Genomic DNA, 26,743 nt, shown 5'->3' on the forward strand with positions numbered 1-26,743 from the left:
ATTAGCAAATTGCGAATCGCAAATTGAGAAAAAATTCTCATTCCTTCCTATGGGCCTCCCGGCCCATAGAAATGAATGGGAAAGTATTCCTTAATTGCGAATTTGCAATTTGCGAATTCGCTATTAAGCAATATCAAGATAATATTGTGTTTTTCTTGATACATACCATTTTGCGATTCTGAAATAGCGATTTCTTAAAAATCGCTATTACAGAATCGCAAATTGGTTCCTTGATACATATGGCCCTAAAGAAGAAAAAAGACTTAAGTGAAGGGGCAAATTTCAAAGCGAAAATTCAACTAGACTGGTCGGTTGATTTTTTTCCTTTTGGTTCTCCAGGCTTCCAGTTTCAGTCGGAGCTGCGCTTCTTGGTGTAGTTCTGGATAGATGACTGGAAGTGCTCGGTAGTGTTCAGCTCGCGTCTAAAGAGAATGACATAACATTTGGGGACAAAGTAGCCGCTCAAGATGCCACACAGACTGCACAGGATGGCGAGGACGTTGACAGCCGTTATATACTTCCCCTTGTAGATTAAGTAGGTTGTGAAGAAGGAGATCCATGCAAGGAAGTACACCAGGAGGCTGAAGGTTATGCATTTCGCCTCGTTGTAGTTAGCCGGCAAGTCTTTCCCCATGTAGCAGAAGATGAAGCAGACCTTGCTGAGCAGGCCGATGTACACAATCTCCAACAGGGAGCCTATGGAGCTGCTCTCGGAACATTCAAGAAGAATCTGTTCTTCAAACTTATTGTACTCGGCCACCGGCTGAGGAGGGGTGAAGCAGATCCACATGATGGTGATCAAAACCTGTATAGCTGAGCTGACCACTATAAAAATGTTTGGTCCATTCTTTTTGACCCAAAAGTCATGCAACCTGGGAGCTTTGGAAGCCAACTTGAAAATGCAGACTATCTGGAAGGACCGGACGACGATGCACGACAAGCAGACAGTGAAACTGATGGCAAAGAGTGGCTGACGTAGAAGACAAGTCTTCAGGGTGGGTACTCCAAAGTAGAGGTACAGGGAACAGCAGGCGCATGCCAGGGAGGCAAGCATGAGCAAGCACCTGATGCCACCAGCGGATTTAACCACTGGTGTGTCCAAATTCTGCAAAAAGACCACAGCTATGGTGATGGTAATCAAGAGCTGGATGGTGATGGCTGCCAGGAGGATCATAGAGATAGGATCTGACCAGAAGAGATATTCCACCGTTCTGTTAAAGCAGGCATTACTCCTGGGCGGTGACCACTGATCGCGTTCACAGGGTTTGCAGGAATATAAATCTGGAAAGGAAAAAAGGCATACATAGTGTGAATTTCTATCCATAATGCAAGCACCTCACAGAGCAATGATACAAGTCAATGAAGCCATTTGTGAGGTCATCAGAGATGTCATAGAACATGTCATGAGAGGTGTCATATGTGATGTTATAAGCAGTGCATGGCAGGGCACAACTTATAGTTAGAGCTACTAATTGTAATTGGTGAATTTCTGTGCCTTTTTTAGTTCAAAACATTACATGTTGTCACTGAAAAATTCACCTAACTATAACGGTACTTTAACCTTTGTTTTTTTCAGTGAATTTCAAGGTTTTTTTAAAACACAAAAACAAATAATTTTATTGCCTTTAACTATAACATTGATTTTTTCAGAGAATTGCTAGTTTTTTTTTAAAGAAAACACATTATTTTTTGAGTGTATGTATGGTAAAATGACTGGAGAATATATCCTGTGTGCAGATGACTAGCCTCTCCTTTGAAACTTCTCTCTCTGATAAACGTATGTTTGTAGTAGGGTGTGTGGATGAGCTAGCCACTCCTTTGAGACCTCTCTCTCAGATGATGGAGGTGCGTAGCAAGGTGTGTAGATGGACTGACGTCTCCTTTCACATCACTCTGTCAGATGATGGGTGTGCGTAGTAGTGTGCATGGGGACAGACCGGAATCTCCTTTGAGACCCGTCTCTCAAATAACAGGTGTCCGCATTAGTCAGTGGGGAGGGACTGGCTTCTCCTTTCAGATCTCACTCTCAAATGACAAGTGTGTGTATGAACTGGTGTTTCCTTCAAGACAGCTCTCTCACATGACAGGTGTGCGTAGTAAATGGACTGGCTTCTCCTTTGAGACCTCTCTCTCAGATGACAGGTGTGCTTAGTAGGGTGTTTGGATGAGCCTGCCTCTCCTTTGGGACCTCTCTCTCAGAAGACGAGTGTGTTTAGTAGGGTGTGTAGATGGGCTGGCCTCTCCTTTCAATCCTCTCTCTCAGACAAACAAAGAAACAGAACAACTCATCAATAATCCAAGCTGTTTCAATCTTAAACAACTGGTGAATGTTGCTACACATTAAGCGGGCATGTCTTAGACTGCTTGTTTTTTCAAGACACCCAGATTTGCAGCCAGAAGCCGTACTACCATAAAGCTGTTGACTGCAGCCTAAAAATCGTGGCCTCAAACTCATTACCCAACAGAATATCACAGGCCATAAAAATATGGGTGTAAAAAAAATCAATATAATGGAACTTACAAATATTTTGACAGCTACTCAGCCCCACTCTGTCACATGATCTAAATGTAGATATGGCCAAGTATGCAGAGACATTTTACGCATGGGCAAAGTGCGCTCTGGCCCAGGAACCCAGCCACTTGATAGATTGTCTCTTTTCTAAACACAGTCCTGCCCTGATAACTATGAATGATTCTTAAACATGGATTGTTTTAAATACCATTTTGTTTTAATTCACTTTTAATACAATTGATGTGTGGGAGTCTATTACATATATTTTGCGACATGCGTTGTTTGTTTTTTAACACCATGCAACATTCATATAAAAGTTCCCTTTAGCTCTAAACAGGACCTCACATATGAGAAATAGCAGTAGGTCGCTGAGATTATTTGCAATAATATTAGTGAACTGCTGCTATGCTACAATACACATAACACATATTGCTATCTTTGAATGTTAGATGGAAAACACATTTTGAATTTTGACCAGTGTGCCTGTGCAGTGTCATTGACCTGGCCAAAAAGGGCATGAAAAATCGGAAATTAGATAATAAATTCAAAGCTGTTCTAAACAGGGGCCCCTGAAATAAGCTTGGCCCAGGGCCCCCAAACTCCTTAAGATGTCCCTGCAAATATGACATTTGGACCAATGCAACAGTCTCAGAGCGGGCTCCTCTCAAAATTAAAAAAGTCATAGAACCAAGCCAATGTCTCCCTGGTTCTCCCAGAATCTTAGGGCAGTCGTACAAAAATACTGTATACAGGAGAGGATTTGGAGAAGAAACTATAATCCAACTGAAAGAAGTAAACATAAATAATATATTCAGGATTATCACAAGGATATCACAGTATTTCACAGAAAAAAAATCTTTAGCATAAAACTCTGCAAGAGAATTTTTTAATACAATAAAAATGCTTTCCAGCCTTAACTCGAGCAGTGTAGTGACTCTTAGACAATCTTTATGTGACAATTTTGCCAGCTTTTTAAAGAATAAAGTTGAAGCAGTGTATGGAGAATTTGACTCGGGTTGCAATTCCAACTTTTGTGATTTAAGAGATGAATCTCTAGGCCTTGGCCCTAGTTTGGTGAGTTCCCCCTTCTTACCAACGAAGGGGTACTTGAGCTTACTGTACACACCAAATCAGGAGCTCCCTTGGACCCCTTCCCCCCAAGAACCCTACATGATATAGCTGAGATGGTAGCAGTCCTTCTCACTATCCTACTGAACAGCATCATCACTTCAGGACAGTTCCGTACTGAATGGAAAAATGCTTCCATACTTCCTCTGTTAAATAAACCATCTCTTAACCCCTTCAAGGAAAATTCGATTTTTGCCTGGCAATGTCGGTGAAAATTCTTGAAAAGCATCTCAACTAGAATCAAGACTTTTATTTACAATACACCACAGACACATACTATCAATACCTTCATCAACTGTAATTCAAAATTTGTGGCTTACTGTATCTATATTGGCAGCACGATACACCCTTTGAAAGAGACTGCAGGAACATTTCCGGGCAATTCGAAAGGCAGACAGAAATTACCCACTAGCAGTACATTTTAATGAGAACCATGGATCGGCAGAGTTACCACTGGAGAAGTTTCAGGCCTAGCCCACATACCCAATAACCCGAGGAGAGAAAATAGAACCGGACAATTCAGACGATTGGAGGCCAAATGGATCATTCAATTTAGAGTAGTAGAATGGGGGGTTAATTTAGATAGAGAGTTACATGTATTCTTGAAAGACTGACTATTATTAGTATTATCTCACAAATGGGAGGGGACAATGGAACACCACTATAACAATGAACCTTTGATCTAACAAGCAGATGTGATGCTCCATGTACCACATATAATCTCTCCAGTGTGTTGTCTGTGCAAAACTTGGTATCAATATATGCAATTCCTAACTTGTTCATATGGGCTTTGTTGACATGGAGTCGTTGCAACTATGGCTCCACCCCTTTCCCAATAGCTGTTCAGAATAATTATCCAAGTTCTGCTGTTAGATCCATTTTCCATGTGCTAAGTGTGAATTATACGTGCTAAGTGTGAATTATACATGCCATATACAAAAACCAAAAAATTGATGAATACAATTTTGTCTCTGTTTATCAGGACTAATATGCTGCATTGTGGACAAGCTATCTAATTGGAAATCAATGAATTTAGTATGTTGTCTCCTATACTTTGCCACTTCTACTAACTAATGTTCTCTAACATCGGAAAGATATTGTTGCTGGAATCTTTTGCTCTTTATTCTTCCTTTTCTTCTCTTCTCTTTGTTTTGTACTAACAAACAAAATATCATAGAGTGTACTTTTTTCTTTTTAAAAATACCCTTTAGGACTTCAACATATGGGTAGGTTTTAACCAACTTTCACTGTTTCAATATGGCACGACACTCGGAATTTCCTTTTCGTGGGTTTAGAGGGAGTCCGCCCTCTCTTTCTATTTTGTTTATTTAGGAGGTTTTATATAGCGCTTGCCTGACCGGAAGGTATCGGAACGCTTCACAACAAGTACAAAGCAGTGCAAAAGAAGGCAAACATAGAACAGTAAGCAATATACTCAGGGTACAAATCGTAAGAGAGGATAGTGACGAGTTCAAAATACAGAGTCTTGATAACCGCCTGGACGAGAGCAGCAGTGACGTTTAGAACTCCGAGCTACTCCTATCTGTTCGATAGGGAGGCTGCACACATGCTTGCTTTCAAATTAGACGCTTTCCAATCGGTCGTCTCTAGAAACGTACGTGTGTTGAGCTGGATGGTCTTTCTGGTGTTTTGGAATTCTCTCTGAACTAAGGTAGGAACATTTCTACAGATTCTTGCTTTGAAAATAGATGCGGCTGTCGTGCTGAACACAGCCCAGAGCTTGCCTTGATCAAAGCTATGGAGGAGGTTCGAAAGGCGGTAGACCAAGGTGGTTGGGCAATTCTGATTATGCTGGATTTGTCTGCAGCCTTTGACACAGCCTTTGACACAGTCCATCGTGAAATTCTGATGGACCGGTTATTGGCTGCAGGGATTCAGGGCAAAGCCTGGAACCTTTTGAAATCTTTCCTGGCTGATAGAATTCAAGCGGTGGACTTGGGTAGGCATAGGTCGAAGCCAATCTCCTTGCCTTGCGGGGTCCCGCAGTGCTCCCCCCTTAGTCCCACGCTTTTTAATATCTATGTGGCCTGCTGGCAGCACTTATAAGATCGTCTGGTCTCCAGATAACTTCTTATGCGGACGACACACAAATTGTGTTGTCCCTACAGCGAGGCAAGGAACTGGAAACTGGCCTAAAATGCTGTGAATGCATGAAAGCTATTGCTGGCTGGATGTCCTCAAACTGCCTGAAACTAAACACAGGCAAGACGGAGGTCATCATTTTTGGCAACAACCCTAACATCTGGACCCCTGACTGGAGGCCTGAAGAAATGGGAATACTCCAGGCCCATACTAAGAAAGCCAAGAACTTAGGGGTGATCATGGACAATAATGTAAATGTACTTTTGGGGAACAGGTTAGCGGAGTTGTTTCAACAAGCTTTTATCTACTCAGAGTCTTGAGGAAAATAACATTCTTTCTACCTGAGGATAGTTTGAGGATGGCAGTCACAGCGCTCATTTGTCTCGGCTGGACTATTGTAATAGTCTGTATCTCAATATTCACAAGCAACATCTAAACAGACTCCAGCTGGTACAAAATGCCGCAGCCAGGTTGCTAACAGGCACACCTAGGTTTATCTCTGTTAGGAAGGAACTTTGGCAGCTCCACTGGCTCCCAGTGAAACAGCGTGCACAATTCAAAGCACTTTGCACGTTTTTTAAGTCTCTGACAGCAGGGGCCTTGAATATCTGAGGAAACGCCTTCAATGGTATGTCCCCGGGAGAACACTGTGATCCGCGGAGGCAAAGCAAGTAGCCGCCCCCAAATAAAAAAAGCCAATTGGGGTGGCAGAAGTTTCAATACTTGTGCTGCTAAAGCCTGGAACAACCTACCACTACATCTCAGGAATGATATAGAGCTCCTCTCCTTTAGGAGAGGGCTGAAAAATTGGCGGTTTTCCGAATAGGCATTTTATTGTTTTGATAACCAGTTAGGCACGGCTCAGCGCCAGGACACCTTGGGTAGAAGTGCGCTTTAAAAGCTTATTAACATAACATAACATAACACTATGCTACCAGATGACGCTACACTCATGTCCTTGAATGTTAAATTTCTGGTTTGCTAATAGGTGTCCTCTTTACGCGTAAAAATATACATATGTTAACAGGTGACAGGTCAAATTCCCCGGCTTGTTACTTACAGCTTTCAATGAATTTGTATAGCATATACTTATTTGGCGGCAGTATTGGTGTCTTTACACGATGTCTCCTTTCCTTTCTCTTAAGTATCGATGTTTTGTTTAATTAATTTTAAACTTGTCGAATAATATGGAGTCAGGACTCTGGTTAAGGATACTGTGAATTCAGCGCTTTGGATATCTATGCGACATATAAAGTATACAATTCACTGTTATATAGTGTGGAGTTTTTTTACGTTAAGGAATATGCCTGGGTACAGTTTTCAACCATGGCATGCTAGATAATAAGGTGTCCCTCAATTTCCAATGATGAACTACACTTTTAACTAATGCAAACATATGGTGATTATTTCCTTGATTTTTACAGTTTATGATGCCTCTTTCCCTATATACCTTTATGGGTGTGTACATGATTCTGCCTGTTTATTTACACTAGTGTTTGACATTTTTGTATAGGGCTGGTGGCTTATCAAGGTCCAGGCCTGCATGCTTACACTGCTCAGTGATACGGGGAGTTTGTATCCTAAACGAAGGTAGGAATCTCCCCTCTCTTGCTTATTGTTTCAGAGCTTTTGGTATCTATGGGGTACTTTCTCTTGCAGCTTATATCTCAATTGCATTTCGCATGAATTAGTGTTCTTTGCCAATAATGTATTTATTAAATAATGACTTTATCCTGTAGGACATGTTTGTTTCATTATTTTCAGGTTGGATTTCCGTCTGGGGTCTTAGGAGAACCCCTCGAATACATTACCGGACTGACACACTGTTATCAATACATACTCTATAGAATGATCAACAACATTAGCCAGGACACATTTTTTTCTTGTATTTCTTTTTGTGACTCGAACTCTATTAGTGTATATTCTCTTGATACTTATAATTGTATTGTTTCTATGATTGTGGGGCAACCTTATCTCTTTTTTTTGCGGCCAGGTAGACTTACTAGAATTATGAATACACATGTTTGATTCCAGTCTAGGGTTGACACAAATGTGTCGCGCTGGATTGACTCTGACTATCTTGGACGAGAAATATACCAACATATGGTGCTACATATTCTATCGATTATAATATTGATTAGGTAGCCGATATATATATAATCAGGTTCTTTCTTGATTTTTGATTTGCTTCTATATATCCCACCTTTGTTTGTATATCAGTCACATAACAGCTATATCTGAGGGGTGTCACCCTGTGGTGAATTTTCTTTGATGGGTCTAAAGCTTTTTTGATAAGTATGTGGTACTTCTATCTCTTTACTGGCTTTGCATGTTTTTATAAACCTCCCCTCGTTAAAGGGCACATTTATGTTCCTTCTAAGATATCCAAATGTCTTTGATAATTACAAGCAGAAAAGTCCAAACATATGTGAGAATTGCTTGGCATGTCTCTAACAACTAAGTAGACATGTGTTTACTATTGTTAAATAATGTTTATTTTTCTGTTACATATTTGTGTTATTTGTGTTTTCTCTGTTTTCTCTTTTGTCTTTAAACTTGTCTTTTGGTTGTTGCTTATTGCCATTTTTATTTTGACTTCTACAGCCCTGAAAAAGTCGTCATTCGACGAAACACATGTTGGCTGTGTGCTCAAGCTGAACTGTAATCAGTTAAAGAATTTTAAAATTGCCTTTCTCTGTATACGTATTTTTGTATACTGCTGGACACAACTGATAAAGAATCATGAAGATTATGGACCTTGGAATTGGTGTATAGAGGTTGTGCTCTGGACAAACTCTGTGCAGACTTTTATATGTGGCTAGTTCACACATGCAACACTATTTTGGTGACAAAGTGTCCCCTGTTCCATTGAGCACACCTAACCAACATGTATATTTTGACTTCTTCCTGAATAAGTTTGTATGTGCTAACAGTCTAATTCCATTGTCATCTCCTTTCCTTTTTGATCCTGTCAGAATACTTAAACAAAAACGAGATCCTTGACGGTGGTGAACATGGTTTCAGAAAAAACCATAGTACAGAATCGGCCTTGGTAGTGGCCACTGAGGAGATAGGATCGATTATGGACAGCGGCAGGAAGGCAGCGGTGAGCTTTATATATAAAAAGATCTTTTTTGTAAAGGAAATTGATTACAGAGCTTACATATATATATATATATATATATATATATATATATATATATATATATATATATATATATATCTTCAACAAAGGGTGCTGCTCCAGGAGGCTTGTAAATTGCATTTATTTTATTTGCACTCGACCAGCAAGGCACACCACGACGCGTTTCAACAGTCTTGTCTTTTTCAAGTGGTGATTGCAGTTCCCAGCCTTAAGTACGTATGCACGGCATGGTGGGAATTGTAGTGTTGTTAGTTCAGTTGAATATTAAATGCCCAGTGCATATTTCTCTCTCGTAGTCTTTAATTCAATTGTCCAACTTCCACCAGCCTGGTCGAGTGCTAATAAAATAAATGCAATTTACAAGCCTCCGGGAGTGCAGCGCCCTTTGTTGAATATTGTAATTTTGGGAACTGTGGTTTTCCCCCAACGCGGCACCGGCAGCCAGTGCGCGACGCTTTTAAACCACCTTTGCTGAAAACCAAATATATATATATATATATATATATATATATATATATATATATATATATATATATATATATATTTAAACACACAAGGTTGCCCCACGGAAAGAAGCCACTGTACACCATCCGTTCGTTTTAAGTATTTAATTGCAGCTTGCAACAGGGAATCTTAAAGAGGCCCGCAGCAGTCTATACGCCAAACATGTTTCGGGAATGAAAAATCCCTTCGTCAGTGGCAGGCAAGAGGCACATAGGACGGATAAGTCAGCACTATGTACTACGGGATCCCGCCCCAGTGGGCGTGGCTTAGTTCAGCATTATGGGTCCTGTAGTGCCGACAATTACCGTTCATGTATGCCCCAAAATAAAACCATCAAAATCCAAGTGGAGCTGTGGGTTTTCCAAAAGTTCAACTGTCTCCGCTTTGTAGTTGCAATTAGACGAACTTTGTGTCTCCTCAGCCAACACCACACTGGCGCTGGCTTGGACCCGCGTTGACGCGGTGAGCTTCTCTCCTCGCAGCTGGGCGCAGCTGCTAATTCAATTAAACACACAAAGTTGCCCCACGGAAAGAAGCCACTGTACACCATCCGTTCGTTTTAAGTATTTAATTGCAGCTTGCAACAGGGAATCTTAAAGAGACCCGCAGCAGTCTATACGCCAAACATGTTTCGGGAATGAAAAATCCCTTCGTCGGTGGCTACACAGAACTGTGTATAAAGACTTAGGACCTCAGTGAATTATGGTGTACCAAAACCCACCTTACTACACAAACCCCCTACCAGACTAGCAATCAGTGACTCATTGGTTCTTCGTCCTAGAGCAAAAACACCAATGACTAGTCAACCCAGAACATGCGACTTAGATTACATCAAGTAAGGTGGATAACAAGAGCACTCTTTCATTATAGTCTTACACCAGTCCAAAACAAGGAGTAAATAAAGACACATGCAAGTTTGAAATGTTTATTTCTAATGCCATAATCTCATGCACAGTACCTTAGATAATACAAACAAACATATTATCAGAAACAAGGTTGTCAGCATTGTTACTATTCTATAAAATACAAAGGGAAAAAGCATCCTATAATGCTAAAGGTAAACAAATTTAAAATATACCTACATTTCACCCTCCCTAACTAGCACGTTAGTTTATAACTACAGAAAGTCTCATAGGATTACATGGGCAGACCCATACCTCTGGTACTCAGCAGTAGTGGATCACATTGAGTTCTGCACAAACTGTCAAAATACAAATGTTCTCCAACTGTGTGTAACTTTGCCTCCACAATGCATTATGAAACGCGCCAGTATCAGAGGTGGCCACAGCTGCATATGTGTTATGGCTCGAACGTGCGAGGATCATTCTGAATAACAGACACAGTATTCAAGATAACCTTGATGTTCCATGCTCTCACTATACACACTAAACTATCGAGGCAGTCTACAAATGTAGCATACCAAATTATTCTCATGTAAAGCAAAATACTCAGCCTTCTCTAAACAATATCACAAGTGCGTGTCGTGTGCAAAGCAGAGCAGGACAGCAAAAATGGTGTTTAAGCTTCTAATAAACCCATGCTAACTTAACACGGTGTGAGTGCAAGGCTCAGCTCACGACACCCTCCCTCGATCGAAGCACGTGATATAAACGTGGAAGAATTAGGAACGCAGAGTAAGCCTAAAAAGCAGTCAAGTTCAAATTTGCAAAAAAAATTATTTGCTGTTTGATAGAATACAGTAGCTAAATAATAAAGAATACGTAGAAATATCAAAGAGTCTTTATCTAACAGCGTATAAGCACAGTATGTAGCAACAGCCTCCAACAGGAAGTCATTGTTCTCATCTGAAAACATTTCAGCCATCCAATTCAATAGTGAGAATGAACATACATGTTCCTCAATGACCGGAGCCTTTATCACCATCGGAGGAAAACTCGGGTCATCTTCAATGTAACTGCGTGCCAAGAACTCAAGCGCAGCTGCAAAAACATTCCAACTTCCCATTATTCCATGTATCGCTGCTAAGGCCATATTCCCGCCGCCAGAACAGAGCAAGTCATGAACCACTAAGGGGCTCATCAGCTGGTCATAATCCGCATTGAGAGACACCGTACTGCAGAGACACAAATCCACGGCCCAGTCGAAATCGCAGCTCAGGCAATGGGAGACAGGTTGAACGCATGTGAAAAAGGAGAATCGAAACGATAATCCATAAGCTGCACTCAATGTAGCCAGAGGCAGCGCTCCGTAATAACTAAGCTTTCGGTTGTGGACCAGCAACAGCCGGGACATATTGTCGTCTGCTGCAGGATGTGCATCCATATTTAAGTAAACAAATTAATAAAAGCACACCGGCCACTAATGCGAGTATTAAGCGGAATCCACCAAAGATGCTGCAAAAAATCGAATGAAAAAATCCTGAAAAGACACCAAATATAGTTTGAAAAGAAGTCACAAGGCCACTGCTTCTAACTTCAAAAAAGTACGGTAAACCCGTAGTCAAGGACGCATTAAAGATACTCTAAATTAGCTCCCCAAAATTCAAGAGCACGTCTGTATTTAATAAAGCATGCACTTCTGTGCGGGTGTTTGATACATGAGGGACAAATGTTTCTCTAGCAGATGTAAGAGCGACCTCTCTTTGAGACAATAGAGCTCTTATACGACTCATTTGGTTGACTCTGATTTCAAGGTCGGAATCGACAGCCAGATGGAAACATCCAGCTTCCCATGCAGAGGAGTAAACACAACTTTTTTAAAGCAAACCGCACGCTCAGTTACCGTAATCATGTAAGCGATTCCTGCTAACATTGCACAACAATCTGCATTATTTCAAAGTAAATAACTCCCGTTTCCAGTTAACTGAACGTTGGTATGATAGCAGGTGTCGGAGTGCCTTTCAAAACTCAGGCCAAATTAGGCGCATCTTCATTACAAGAGCCATGCAATTGTATGTGTCTACAAATTAAGGAGTGATCTGGTGCTATTGTGCAATCCTCGCCATTCAGATAGACTTCTTTTCCCTCCCTCAGGCACCTATATGTAAATGGTAATAACCAAGCTTCATGGAGATAAGCGCTGGCTAAAGATCCATATCTGCTTATAGCATAGTATTTCATGCAAACCTCAAACTTAAACAGGTTAAAAAGTAACGTTATGATACCGTGGATAAGCCACACAGCTGAATCGGATCTCCAATGAGTGACCACTTCTAACTATTCTCATAGCGCGCTCTGTGCTCTGATTTGACAGTGAGAGAGTGATCGCACCATAGTTTGTACTGCTAATCATTCTCAGCATACGCTACGAATACGCTTTCACGTTACGTATCGCATCAAAGCTTCCGTGTGATGTCATTTACGGCACCCCGTACTCAAAAGACGCGAATGATTTTAATTGTTTAATAACATATATTCATGTATTTAATGAACATACTAACAGAAGACAATATCTAGGATAATTATGAAATCATTTTTTTTAAGTTTCAAAAATGCTATATTACTTCTATATTGTATGAGAGGGGCTGCGTGGCCCTCCGCCTGGTGCCCTGGAGTCCACCACGCCCAGACCTGATTCATAAGAACGCGTGATCGTCACCACGAAACCATTAGCACGCATATCACTTTACCACACATGCTTTTACAACTAGTATGCATTTACCACGCATGATAAACGCATAATCTTAATAATGGCTTTGTGTTGAAGAACACACGTTTTAATGGCTGTGGCTTACGTCCTTCAAATTACTTTCTAGGTATACAGGTGACCAAGTCTGATAAGATCGGAGGCCAAGGACAAACACCGTGGTGTCTGTGACACGAAATCTCATCGATCACAGACAAAATATGCGGAGGGTAAAATGAAAGTAACAGGTATAATAAAAATAACGGAGGAAAACTACTAAAATGGCGGTGGACGGAGTATGTAATCAACGTTTGGCGCCTCGACACTACATTTCAAATAAATATAAATACAATATGTTTATTAATATATTACAAAAGTATAGCAGCGGATGACACACACGACCCGGGAAAAGAAAGCGGCAAATTTAATACCTCAAATGAGGAGAGGTTTGCTTGGCAAACTTGAAGAAAAAAAAAAAACATGGGCTTGGAAACATGGCTGCGCATGCGTAGAGAGTACAACTGGTGCAGAAAAAACCCCCAGAAACTTTTACATACTATCATAGAAATGTAGCTCTAAAAATTACCCCCGGAATTTTCCCCCCCGAGACCTAATGAATAAAACGGACTCCCAGTTTATTTTCCCTTTTCCACCGCGTACGAGTACCATACGCGTACGCCGTGATTTTTTATTTAAAAAAAAAAAATTGAGCCTAAAAAATCCATGTAAGACCCCCTGACCAAGCCTAGAGGGTCAGGATGTTTCTACCCTGCCTCCTTTCCTTATATCTCAACTTTGTTTTACTGTTTTCTTGTGACTCGGTTCTAGCGACGAACAAGATGGCTGTCAACACTTCCTGGTTTGGAGTGTTGACAGACAGTTGACAACTAATCAGCATGCAGCTTGTGCTCGTAATTGTACGGATTTCCGTACGCGTGCCGTACTCCGTCTCTAGATATCGCTATGATTTTACTTGTAATTTTCTCAGAAACTACTGAACGAATTTACACCATTTAACAAAAAGCACAATCTGCGAACCGAACTCTACCTCTCTGCCAAATTTGGTGTAATTCCGTTCAGCCGTTCAGGCTGTAGCCCTGGCTAAAGGTCCCTATGGAAAATTGCATGGGGAAAACATGTTTAGGGAACCCCCTTTTTTCTCGGCCCCATTTAACGAATCACCCCCAAACTTTCAGGGAAGGAGCGGAACTGAGCAGGCCATTTTCTTGGAGAAATTCGCAAAGATTCGTCCATCGGCGCCAAAGTTATTCCAAATAGAATGTTGTGGATTTCCTATGGAAACTAGGTCCTAACTATAACTACCTACTGGCGACCACCAGTAGGTAATATATATATATATACATGTATATATATATATATTACCTACTGGCGGTCGCCAGTAGGTAGTTATAGTTAGGATTGGCTACCATAGGAAATCCGCAACATTCTATTAGGAATAACTCTGGTGCCGGTTGAGGAATTTGTGTGTAATTTTCCAAACTTCTGGCCAGCTCCGCTCCGCTTCTTCCCTGGAAGTTTCGGGGGGATTTGTGAAGTGGGGGCTGAGAAAAAAGGGAGGTCCCAAAACGTGTTTTCCCCATGTTAAATTCCATAGGACGGTCTGACAAGTCTACAGCCCGAACCGCTGAACGGAATTACGCTAAACTTGGCAAAATTGTAGGGACTGGTACGCAGATGTGCCTTTGCTATATTTGGTGAAAATTGCTCCAGTGGTTTTCTTGAAAATTAACTTCAAAAACACATATATATATCTATAGGCGCGCTCCGAGCGCTCACCGGTACGCGTACCGGGGAGCGCACCCGGTGCGCTACGGAAGTGCGCGAATAGAAAGCTGATTGGCTGTCGGGTGTCTGTCAACATTCTAAACAGTCCGGAGAGTCCGCCATCTTGTGTCTCGGTAGAATCGAGACACAAGAGGTGAAAAAGAAAGGGGAAATAATTAAAAGGGGGCAGGCTAGATACCCCGTGACCCCCTAGGTTTTCAGAGGGGGGCCTAGAAGGACTCTGAAGGGCAAAAAAAGTTTTTATTTTTTTTGTAATTTTCGCGGGGTAAGCGCTGGGTGCGTTCCCAGGTGCGCTCTCCGGTACGCGCACCCTGAGCGCACCACGGGAAAAATAGACTAAAAAAATAAAGTAGAGTGTTTAGAGGTAAGTTAGCTCTGAAAAGAGCTGTTGTGTTATGTTGGTGTTTTTTGTACCTACAAGTAGGTACCAATGCAGAGTCTTATATTCAAGAGGAAAACTCTATTCCCCTCATCTGTAAAATGCACACCATCTCTCCTATACATGCCTTGCATGTTGTAACGCAAGTTGTTGTGGTAAATGGAACCCATACCATAGTCTCTGAGGAAAGCAGAAACTGTTTTATTTACATGTTTCCTTGCTTTCTCAATCTGTGGACAAAATTGGTTGGACCAGTTCCATTTTTGCCTTTGACATATATTAGAAAATACCAAGGCAGTTTTTGGAAAAAGTGACATCAATTGCCCAAAGATGTCCTTTAAAAGCATTTCCAGACCTACCCCAGTCAAAGTGCCTAGGTCATTTCCACCACAGTGCACAATTATAAGGTCAGGGTGTGGTATATGCATAAAGGATTTTACCAATGGTATCAATTGGTGACTCCTCAATCCTCTCTGTCCAATCCATACAATGTCCACATTTGGTAAATCAAGGTTGTAAATACCTCTGTTAGTTGCGTAATTTTGACTCCAGTGGACATGATTTGGTGTGATCTTAGGCACATGTCCACGATATTACATGTAATCTACCATCTCTGTCTCTGCAAGCAGTATGTGTGTTTTGTAAGAAGTCATTTCAATGGTTGAGAGAAAATCATTTAAACAAACATTGCATTTCATTAGCTAGTAGATTGAGAGGTCAAACAGCCTTGATGTTTTTTTTGCAACATAGTATGATTACCTTCTCCTTTACTTTCCTTCCTGTCTCTTCCCTTCCTTTACTCCTTCACTCTTTTCCCTTCCCTTACTCTCCTTACTCCACTTCACTAACTCCTTCTCTTACTCACTCTGTCCTCTTACTTCTACACTCCTCTTACCTCATTCTCTCTCTGTTAGCCTCATTCTCTCTGACCCCTTAGTCTGTCACTCCTCTTCTATCACACTCACTCCCTATAGCACAGCCACACTGCCTCACTTATGTTTCTTTCCTCTCTCACTCAGGGCCTCATTTATGAGAAATGACGCATCGCTGCGTGAAAGCAGCGATGCATCACTTCTCAGTGCGCTCTCCTTGCGACATTCCTGATGCGTCATATTTAATGTATGACGCATTATGTCGCAAGGAGTTACAGATACGTCAGTATTTCTGACGTAGCTGTAAGCGCAAAAGTGATGCATTGCTGGAGTGTGTCACAAAAGTGACGCAACTCCAGCAATGCATCCTTTCACATGGGGCCAGCCACATATGAAAGGGCCTGCGTCAGTCTTACGCCTGCTGTGAGGCAGGCGCAAGATTTTGACGCAACGGCGTCCTAAAAGTGACGCAGTGAAATCTCATTGATTTCACTGTGTCACTTCTACGACCCTTCCTTGCGTCAATACGCCCCCTTTGCATACATTACACCTGGCGCAGGTATAATGTGGCGCAGGGGTTTACAAAGTGACGCATCTACCTAGATGCGTCACTTTGTAAATATGCCTCAACAAGGTGCATTTTTTACACCACTGGTGCGTCACAAAAACTGACGCACCTGCGGCGTAAAAGTGGCGCATGGCCTCATAAATGAGGCCTTCAGTCTTCTACTCTCACTTTTTATTTCACTTTCTCTGTCTCTTCACTCCCTTATTCACCTTGTCTCACACTCACTTGTCTTTATCCAGTCTGTATCTCCACTCTTTCCTAAACATCACTGCTCTTTTCTTACCCTTCCACACCCCCGTTTCTTTACTACATTTTCTTCACTTATCCTCATTCCCCATGTTCACTCTTCTCCTCACTCTCCTTCCCCACACTCACCTTCTTTCAGTCCCCCTACTTCACTTCCCTTCCCCTCTCGTCCCTTTCTTTGCTTTCTCACTCATTTTCCTCTCCTCTCTCACTGCACTCCACTTCAGTTACTCTTTTTCATTTTTTTAAGAATACAGCTCTTTTTTGAGAATTGGAGGTAGTTCTAAAAATAACTTTTTTTTTCTTCTTTTTTCGTTTTTTTCAACAAAAACAAAAACAGGGAATGGCAAACTGCTCAACAGGAGGAAAAAAAAACAATCAAAATTAGGGCTGGGGACGGCAGCGGTGGTTCTCTATTGCTCGAACAATGTTCAAAATACTTTGTTCACCATAACAAAGTAGTTGATCACAATGTTTGCATTTGATTGTGGGTTCATTAAAAACAGGCTGAATATTTGGGATTAGCTGTTCTGGTCGCCCCCTTACCGATACAGTTGCTCCTCCAGTTGAAGTAGAAGCACCATCCCTTGGAGCCTCTCGTGCCAGAGCCCTGACACTCTCCCGGGCATAGTTCTGGGGGTCCCTCCTCTGGACGTGTCGAATCATGGTTGAATTACCAAAACTGTACTTCCTTCTGGGGTCTCCTCGAGCAAGTACAGTTTGGCAGATTTTACATTCAACTTTTGGTGCATTTACTTTTTTAAGTCCCTCAGGTATAGAAAAAAAATTCCAAATAAAATGTTCTTTCACCTTCGGCTGAGGAGGCTCTTCATCAATGAAACCATCTGAATCCTCACTGCTGCTGGATGGTCTGGCAGCCATTCTATCCACAAATTGTTAGCACAGACAAAAAGAGGTCTTGCTCTCACCAAAGTGAAAGAAGAAGTAAAGGAAAGGGGTGGGGTTTTCATTAGTTGTAAAAAAAACTGTTAACAACCAATGAAAAGAGTTATTTTAAGGTCACATGACTTGACACGCTTACGCTGCGCGCACCGGAGCGCTTCTGGGGGCGCTTACGCGGCGCGCCTGAGTGACGTTTTGGTAGCTTTACGGAAATGCAAAATCATTTTCATTCGGAAAATCAAAAATACTACTTTTATAAGCATGGTACTGAATGTCTTGCATAATTATTTAGTTTTCATACATATTTTTTTTTACGAACGCAGAAATAGCGCTCTCGCTGCGCTCTCGGGAGAGCTTACCGGTGCGCGCACCCTGAGCGCTCCAAGTCAAAATGATACAGGTAAGTTTACCGGTGCGCGCACCCTGAGCGCACCAGGAAAAAATGATTAAAAAAAAAGAAAAATACAGTGAACAAATAATTTAAAAAAAAATTATTATAATTAATAGTTATAAAAACAGCTAATAAAAAAAATAGTAGGTAACAAAAAAATTAACTTTTAAAAAAATTATGAAATTTACTGAAAAAACCATAGGTTTCACAAACGTTATAGTTAGGAATTAGCATTTAAAAAACCTTTGAAATTCCCTGAAAAAAACCATAGGTTTCACAATCGTTATAGTTAAGAATTAGCATTTAAAAAACTTTTGAAATTCACTAAAAAAAACGTAGGTTTCACAGTCGTTATAGTTAGGAATTAGCATTTAAAAAACCTTTGAAATTCACTGAAAAAAACATAGGTTTCACACCAGTTATAGTTAGCTGAACATTTTACTCATACAAAACCATTGAAATTCCCATGTTATAGTTAGTTGGACTCACTATAACTCGCGCGCCCGCAATCCACTGCTGATGATGTCACATATTACATCATTCATGACATGGTCAGTGACATCACTGATGACATCACTGATGACATCTCAAATGACATCACTGATGACATCACTGATGACATCATCCATGTGATAATACGATGCACCTCCTCACACTCTAATCTAACCTTTTATACATCCAGTGTTCAATACAGACTACCATTCCTGAAACCATTGACACAGCAATACCACTTACTACATACACACTCACTGATTCATAAGTCTACACACACATCCACTCATTCACCCATACAATCACTCATACATACAGTCACTCATCAATACAATGCTATCATATGCACTCATACACCTATACAGACATTCACACAGTGCCACTCATCCATGGAGTTACTCTCTAATCTACTCAGTAATGAAAAGAATCAATCACACTCCCATTTCCTCATCTATACAGTTATACACACATAACCTTACTTATTCAAACATATACTAACACATACTTACTCTCTTTTACAATCACTGATACAAGTACACATTGATCCATACAGTCACTTACGCAATCACAGGCTCTCATGTATAGTCATTGATATATACCAACTGTCACATGCACTGTTTTTTACATATGTACTTACTTGGACATGTAGCACTGAGAAATCCATTCACTCACCAACACACCCATGCACACAGTCAACCGCACATACAGCTGTTTCCACATGTACTCTTGAACCCAAACACCAAGTGAATCAACTGCTCACACATCTATGCACAGAGTCACACACCTCCCAGCCACTACCACACACACTCACCCTCACATACAAATACTTGGGCAACCAATCAATAACCCATATAGCCAGTCATATAGCTACTAATCAACACATGCATCAGCTTACACAACAACAGACATAATGATGCACACATTCAGACAGTTTAGTCACTAACCTATGCATTCAGTAAGACACATTTAATCATTCACTCATACAGTCAGTTACGCACCTACTAAATCCTTCATGCAGACACTCATGCATACACTCATTCTTCAATATGTAAAACATATTTTAACATTACAGGAACACACATTCACTGGATGATGTCATCAGTGATGTCATCAGTGATGTCACTGACCATGTCATGAATGATGTAATATGTGACATCATCAGCAGTGGATTGCGGGCGCGTGAGTTATAGTGAGTCCAACTAACTGTAACGTGGGAATTTCAATGGCTTTGTATGAGTAAAATGTTCAGCTAACTATAACTGGTGTGAAACCTATGTTTTTTTCAGCGAATATATATATATATATATATATATATAACCTACTGATGCTAGCCAGCAGGTAGTTATAGTTAGGACCAACTTTTTCCATAGACAAAGTGTTTTTTTGTTTTCCTAATGACTTTCGCGCTGTTTAACGAATCCTCACGAAATTTTCCAAAAAAGGGGCCTACTTTGCCTACTTCTGCATGGAAAGTTTCTAGGTGATTCGTCAAGGTGGGGCTGAGTAAAAGGGGTGTCACAAAACAATTTTTCCCCATGCAATGTCCATGGAGATATTGTAATTTTTAGACACGGCTACAGGCCGAACTGCTGAACGGATTTACACCAAATTTGGCAGAAATCTAGCTCTTGGTCCAGAGATAAGCCTTTTTGTAATCTGGTGAGAATCGTTTTAGCAGTTTTGGAGTTAGTAAAGAAATAAAACTTTTTATATCTAGGGACGAGGATCCACTGTGGATCCGCGAGTACCCATCTGCTGTTATATTACTTTACATAAAAAAAAATACAAATTCGCTGAATATAACAAAGGTGTCAGGGACGTCATAGTTAGGTTTAGTTTCACCCATGCAAAAACATAGACATTCAGCAGTTATAGTTATACTTATAGCTATATGTATCTGAAGAAACTATAACTTGTGCCGTTAGGTATCTTTACGCCATGAGTTTTAGTTTTTTTGACATAAGTATAACTAGAACTGGAACTACTGAATTTCTATTGTTTTGTGTGGGTAAAAGGTGAACCTAACTGTAACATCCCTATAACCTTTGTTTTTTCAGTGACTATATATATTTATGTAAAGGTGGCCAAGACTCCTTGGAGTCGAAACGCGCTATCCTCATTTGTCAATAAACTAAAGCTAAATTGCAGTTATCGGAGTGGATGGCTCTTTCTTTTTTGTTTATTTGGGAGGTTGAAATTATGCATATATATGTATATATATATATATATATGTATATATATATACATATACACACATATATAAGCTCTACAAGGAAAAGTTAGTTAGCAATTAACAGTGTATGGGTACATAAAATAGTCACAGTGCAGAGAGGTGTGGCATGATTTTTTCATGAACATTAAAAAGTTTCTTTTGTGAGCAAGCTCTTATAAGGGACAAAATAAACTGAGGGTCATAACCACTATAATAAATGAGGGCTGAGATTCTGTCTCCTGTGTCTGCTGCTTGAACAGAAACATATATTCCCTCTTCTGAAAGGGTAAACTCCTTCTATTTAGCTAAAGGAAAAGGTTAAAAAAACTCTCTATCCTTTATAGCCTTGTTACTTGTCTCTAGCAACAGTTTTCAGTGGTGCAAATTATAGGTTTGACTCGATTGGATAAAACATCTCCTTATCCATCTTGAAAAATGACCAGCATTTCAAAGATTGGTGGAAAGCAGCAAGTCATTCTTTGAAGGATACAACTAGGAAAATAGCAAGTCTCTCAATGCAGCTCAGTTCAATATGGACAAGCTACATTTACATCTTGCTGGCCCCACCATTGATCAAAGGATGACTCCTCAGTTTTTCTCTCTAAAGGATACAAAGGCTTCACCCATCCTTCAATTTGGCAGATCATACAATGTCAAGAAAGAAATGGCAATGCTGTGAATTCCCGAACACAAAATGAACCCTTGGATCTATCTAATGTAAGCCTAGCCTGAGAAAACACACCTACCTTGAAAGCATCCTTTTAATGGACCGTTTCCATCACCCATCAGGGAGGGTGTGCATCATCATTGTGGAACCTCCTCGTATCATGATGGCTAGGATTAAAAACAGTAAGGCACAGCAACCCGCTAATGTGTCACAAAGACTCCTCCTCTCCTTGGCGTGGCGAGCGGAATGCCGGCAATCAGTTAAACGGAAAGAGACCCCTCTGCCCCTTGCCAAAGAAATTGAGGTGCGACACCCAATGTTTGCTCGTACCGCCAGGTTCTCTATCACCCCTTAACATTCAAAGGGATCACAGGTTTTGTATATTTGAGTAAATGTTTTTAAGCACTTTTTAGCAGTAGGTCCTGAAGAAAGCCGCAATACCTTGGGGGTCTTTGGCTAAAACGTAGACCTTTGTGACACATGAGTGGGCTTAATTTATTCTGCTGTGCCTTACTGTTTTATATCCTAGGCAAGGGTCACCCGAATAAAGGTATGCAGGGAATCCTACAGTTAGTTTTAATCACTATTTTCCACATTGCACTGCAGCTCCCAGCTCTTTCATTTGGGTATTTAGTATGTACCTCCATTTAGCACTAAAACATCCCTGAGCTCCTCCCTCTCAGTGAGGGGGGGATGTAGCCCGTACCACGAGTAGGCATCATGATATGAAGAGAATCCCCATTGATTAAGCATGCCACCTCTGGGGGGTGAGGGAAATCATACTTTAAAAGGATGCCTTCTAGGTAGGTGTGCTTTCTCCGACTAGGCTTACATTATATAGACACAAGGGTTCATTTTGTGTTAGGCTATATGAATCAGAGGAGCAAACCCTTGCTCTTCTTTAAACCTCCTCTAGCCCCCTTTTTGAGAATCATTAATACTGGGAATTCCACATACTCTTCAAAAAATCACTGTCAAACTCAACAGAGGGAACAGTTACAGGTTCAAGTGGAGGAGTATTTGCAGCTGACATTCCATTCCAATACAGGATGCTCTAAAGTATAGATGTATCTCAGCTCATCTTATTCCCACTCACTCACTCCCAAAGCTGAAATGGTTCGGATAATGAAAGTGGGTAGGTCTGCATCAGTTGAGTCGTATTCTAATCTAGCCTTAAGACATTAACATGCTGAATTCACATTAGCCAAGATGCATTTTGGTCTGAAACTTTTTCAGAAGTCTCAAAATTAAGATAGGCTAAGACAACTCTAAGAAAGATCAAAATAATGGCAACATAGGATTTTATAGGCTCGCATCATAATTAGAATCTACACAGTATTAAATTGGAATTTTATTTAAAATAATTATCAATATATGGTGTATGGTTTCTTGATAGCATAAACTCTGACATACAGTTACATGGTATGTCTACTGCCACAACTAGAAATGCCTTTAATCGTGACTATGGAAGTCCAAAGAGAAGTTGCTTTAATGAAGGCTTACAAGAAAAATAACCACAAGAAGAGTTCTTATTGGGATTGGTGCATCTCTCATCTTTCTCAGATGTTAATACTAAATTAACTGACGGCAAGGCTGTGCAGTATCTATACAGTTGACACAGCGCTTCAATGCAAATACTCTGGTTAAGACTAAAGATGGTGGAAGTCACCTTGAAAGTACACAGCTCCAGTAAATGCCCCGTATTATCTAAGTATGACTAAAAGGGGACATTACGAGACAGATTCGCTGCAGATACATTAGATAAGAAACTACACGGCATGCAATATTTAACATTTAAAACAGACCAGACTTATGCAAAAAATCGTGTTTTGGATTGAATAAATTAGACGGTGAGGCACCAAACAGATTTTAGCAAAATGTTGAAAAATAAAAGAGTTAAATTAGCAGGAGTTTGAAGAAGTGTGAAACCTCAAGACAGTTTGGTAAAGTTATTGGATCTCAATGTATGAAGATTTTCTTTTTAAATTTTCAAACTGGGTCTTCATCCTATCTTTGTATTTAAACTTGCCCTACCAGAAATAATGTCCCCATTTGATAAAGGAGGTTGTATAAGATTTTTTGTTTTAAATGTACGTTCTCAGCTGACTGTGCATAGAAGGCAAAGCCAATGAGTATTAAATATATTCGACGAGGCACTGTCCACGCACTAAGATTTTCCTTCCAAACAAGCCGGTTATCCTGATTCGGGTGTCTGTCGAAGGTTTCACTGGGATCAGGATTATAATTTAATCAGTTAATCAAACAAACCATTTTTCAAATTGTTAAACCTGGTGGAATTTGAGCAGGAAAATAAGGCACATTGCCAGGTTTGCACCTCGGAATAGGGAACATCTTGTGCTATTACAGCGCTAGCAGCTATTCCTGAATGTGGAACTTAGAATGAGGTGGTAATGGTACAACCAATAATATTATGCTATATGATATTAGTATTTATTAATTACTGATGACAGTATGACAGTATTATCAGACTAAATCACTTCAATTGAGGCCCCTAATATATTGTATGCAGCAAATGCCTATTATATATATGTATATATATATATATATATATATATATATATATATATATATATATATATATATATATATACATATATATATGTATATATATATATATATATATATATATATATATATATATATATATATATTTACTGAAAAAAACATTTTTGCCACAAATTTACATGAATTTATTCAGCTATTTATTTGTGTCAGGGAAGCTTAAGTCACGTTGTTATTATGTGTCTTTTTTTCCCCTCATCCCGAACTCATGCCATCATACACGGAATCTAAGTATGTTTTCAGTGTTTATAGGTGTCACATGGTATGCACAAGCAGTTTAAAAGTTCAGGTGTGAGGGGTTTACAATTGACTGTGATCAAGGGCATTCGCCCGAAACGCGTCAGTTTTCACTTTTTGTTAAGCACTGCTTAATAAATAATCCTTTGCCTGATATTGGAATCGTGGAATCTTCTGTTCTTCCTGGGGACCCGGGACGGCAGTGTGGCTTCTTCTTGTTTCTGAGATTTATTCCGCGGAAGGTGGTTGCTTCCGCCACGATTCCACTCCTTTAAAGTGGTCCGACGTCGTCAACCAGGACGGATACCTCTGTGTGAACAGGAATTTGACGACGGACCCTGCCTTGAGGAAGTAACGCGCCCTGCTGGGAAAGAAAAGCAGTAATCCGCCCACAAACGCCGAGCGCTGAAGGAAGCACGTCAAGTGTAGCATTTTGAACACTACGAGCGAGTAAGCTGCTGTCGGCGCATCGTGGGGGTTTTCCCGCAGGCGGTGAGTGAACATTCTTGGCGGTGAGGAGGAAAATAGGCATTTGCGGGAGGGCGGTGGAATCATATCGTCCTCGCTGCATTCAGAAATTAAGCACACGCGCTTTTCAAACAAAAGTTGAACTCGAGATGTCGGAAGACGCAGTAAAGGGGCGGGAGGCGGCCTCGTTAATACTTTTTAACAACTTGCCGAAAATCCCTCAAAGGGGAGCTACTAACATAGCTGGCACATCGGGGGCAATGCAACTACACCCCCCATCGGATGAAACACAAATCAAGGCACTCATGAAACGCTTGGAGAAGGTCATGAAAAATGAGGTCACCAAATGGTGGGAACACAAGTCATTGACCATGTATATAGCAGAGGAACGTGTTCCACGAGGGTTACGCATTTTACTGGCACCCAATTATGAGAAACCCCACCCAGATATGCTGAAAAAATGGGGGAAAAGCAATTTGGTAGCCTCACGAAATTTGATACTTATTCTAATAGAGTATGCTGAGATAGACCGTGACATTTTGTTAAAAGAGCTAGCAACGATTAATGAGGAACTGCTCAAATTTGAACCGAATGATCTCATTACATCATTGAGAAAGGAAATCCAGGAGAGAGTCAATGTACATGAAGAGAAAATAAAAATTCGCAAAGCGTGGAAATTTGCACGTGATAAAGATGATTACGAGCATGGCAAAATTTACACGTTTGCACGTAAGTTTGAGGATGCGAAGCGCCTGAAAATTAACCAAAACAAGGCATTGCCACCAACGAATGGGGGAACATCCTCGAGTCAGACTAATACAAGAGAGCAACCAAGAGAGCAATCACCTAGTACAAGTGACTCCAATTCCAATTTGAGCAGTATATACAGTGACAATTCAACAACAGGAGAAGAGGGGGATGAACCATCAATGGTACTTGATTTGGGCGAAGAAATTGATTTTTTAGTCAACGCCTGACTGCAAACTTTGCGCCCACGGAAGCAATTACAAAAACAGCAGACTCTCTGCTAATCACGCTAGACATTGAGGCTCTGTATACGAGCATAGAACATCAGAAAGGTTTGAAGGCCCTGGAATTTTTTCTAGGTACAAGGCCGGTTGAATGCTACAACCATAGCAAAATGCTCATTACATTAACAGCATGGAGTCTCAATCATAACTTCTTTATGTTCGGCAAAGATATTTATCTACAGCAGAGAGGGGTGGCAATGGGGGCCTGCTTTTCCCCGAGCTACGCGTGTCTTCACGTGGGGTTTTGGGAAAGGCAGGTCCTCATGGGAACACATCACAAGATCTTTATGGAAAATGTCCAGATGTGGGTAAGGTTTATAGATGATGTGTTTTTAATTTGGAGAGGGGATGCATCAAGTGCGCTTGCCTTTATTGATCAACTCAATGACAATGATTACAACTTAAAATTCACTCACCACATCAGTGAACAATCAGTTGATTTTTTAGATGTGAAGGTTTACCATAAATCAGGCAAAATTGCGACTACCCTTCACAGAAAAGCCACGCTGGCAATGCAACCTTGCACGCCAGTAGTGCTCACCCGCACCACACAATAGAAAACATCCCCTATGGAGAACTGCTCCGCCTTAAAAGAATTTGCAGCAGCGAGGATGAATTAGAGAGATGCACTACTGAAGCGTTGAGTAGGTTCAGAAGGAGAGGGTATCATGTTGACACTCTGAAAAGGGCAGTTCAAAAAGTTAATAAAAAGCCTAGAGACTGCCTTCTCCAGCAAAATAGCAGGAGTCCAACAACTGAAATAACCCCTGAAAAGTCTGAGTTAAGATTCATTACACCGTATAGTTGCCAGAGTAGGAAAATCAGATCAATCCTTACTAAGAGCTGGCCAATCTTACATACTGACAATGTCATCTCACCTGAACTCCCTGACAATCCTAGAATTACTTTCA

The 26,743-nt window shown here is 40.6% G+C and overlaps 1 protein-coding gene across 1 annotated transcript in view; it reads right to left on the reverse strand.

The window, feature by feature from the left end:
• Positions 1-283: 283 nt before the first annotated feature.
• Positions 284-26,743, reverse strand: part of LOC144752477 (taste receptor type 1 member 1-like) — a 91,337-nt gene continuing 64,877 nt past the window's right edge. The window contains exon 5 of the mRNA XM_078640399.1: positions 284-1,281. Within this exon, the coding sequence (XP_078496525.1) occupies positions 350-1,281 (932 nt within the window). The 3' untranslated portion in view covers positions 284-349. The remainder of the gene's footprint in view (positions 1,282-26,743) is intronic.

Source organism: Lissotriton helveticus, chromosome 5_1 (genome assembly GCF_964261635.1).
Source record: "Lissotriton helveticus chromosome 5_1, aLisHel1.1, whole genome shotgun sequence".
Lineage (NCBI taxonomy): Eukaryota > Metazoa > Chordata > Amphibia > Caudata > Salamandridae > Lissotriton > Lissotriton helveticus.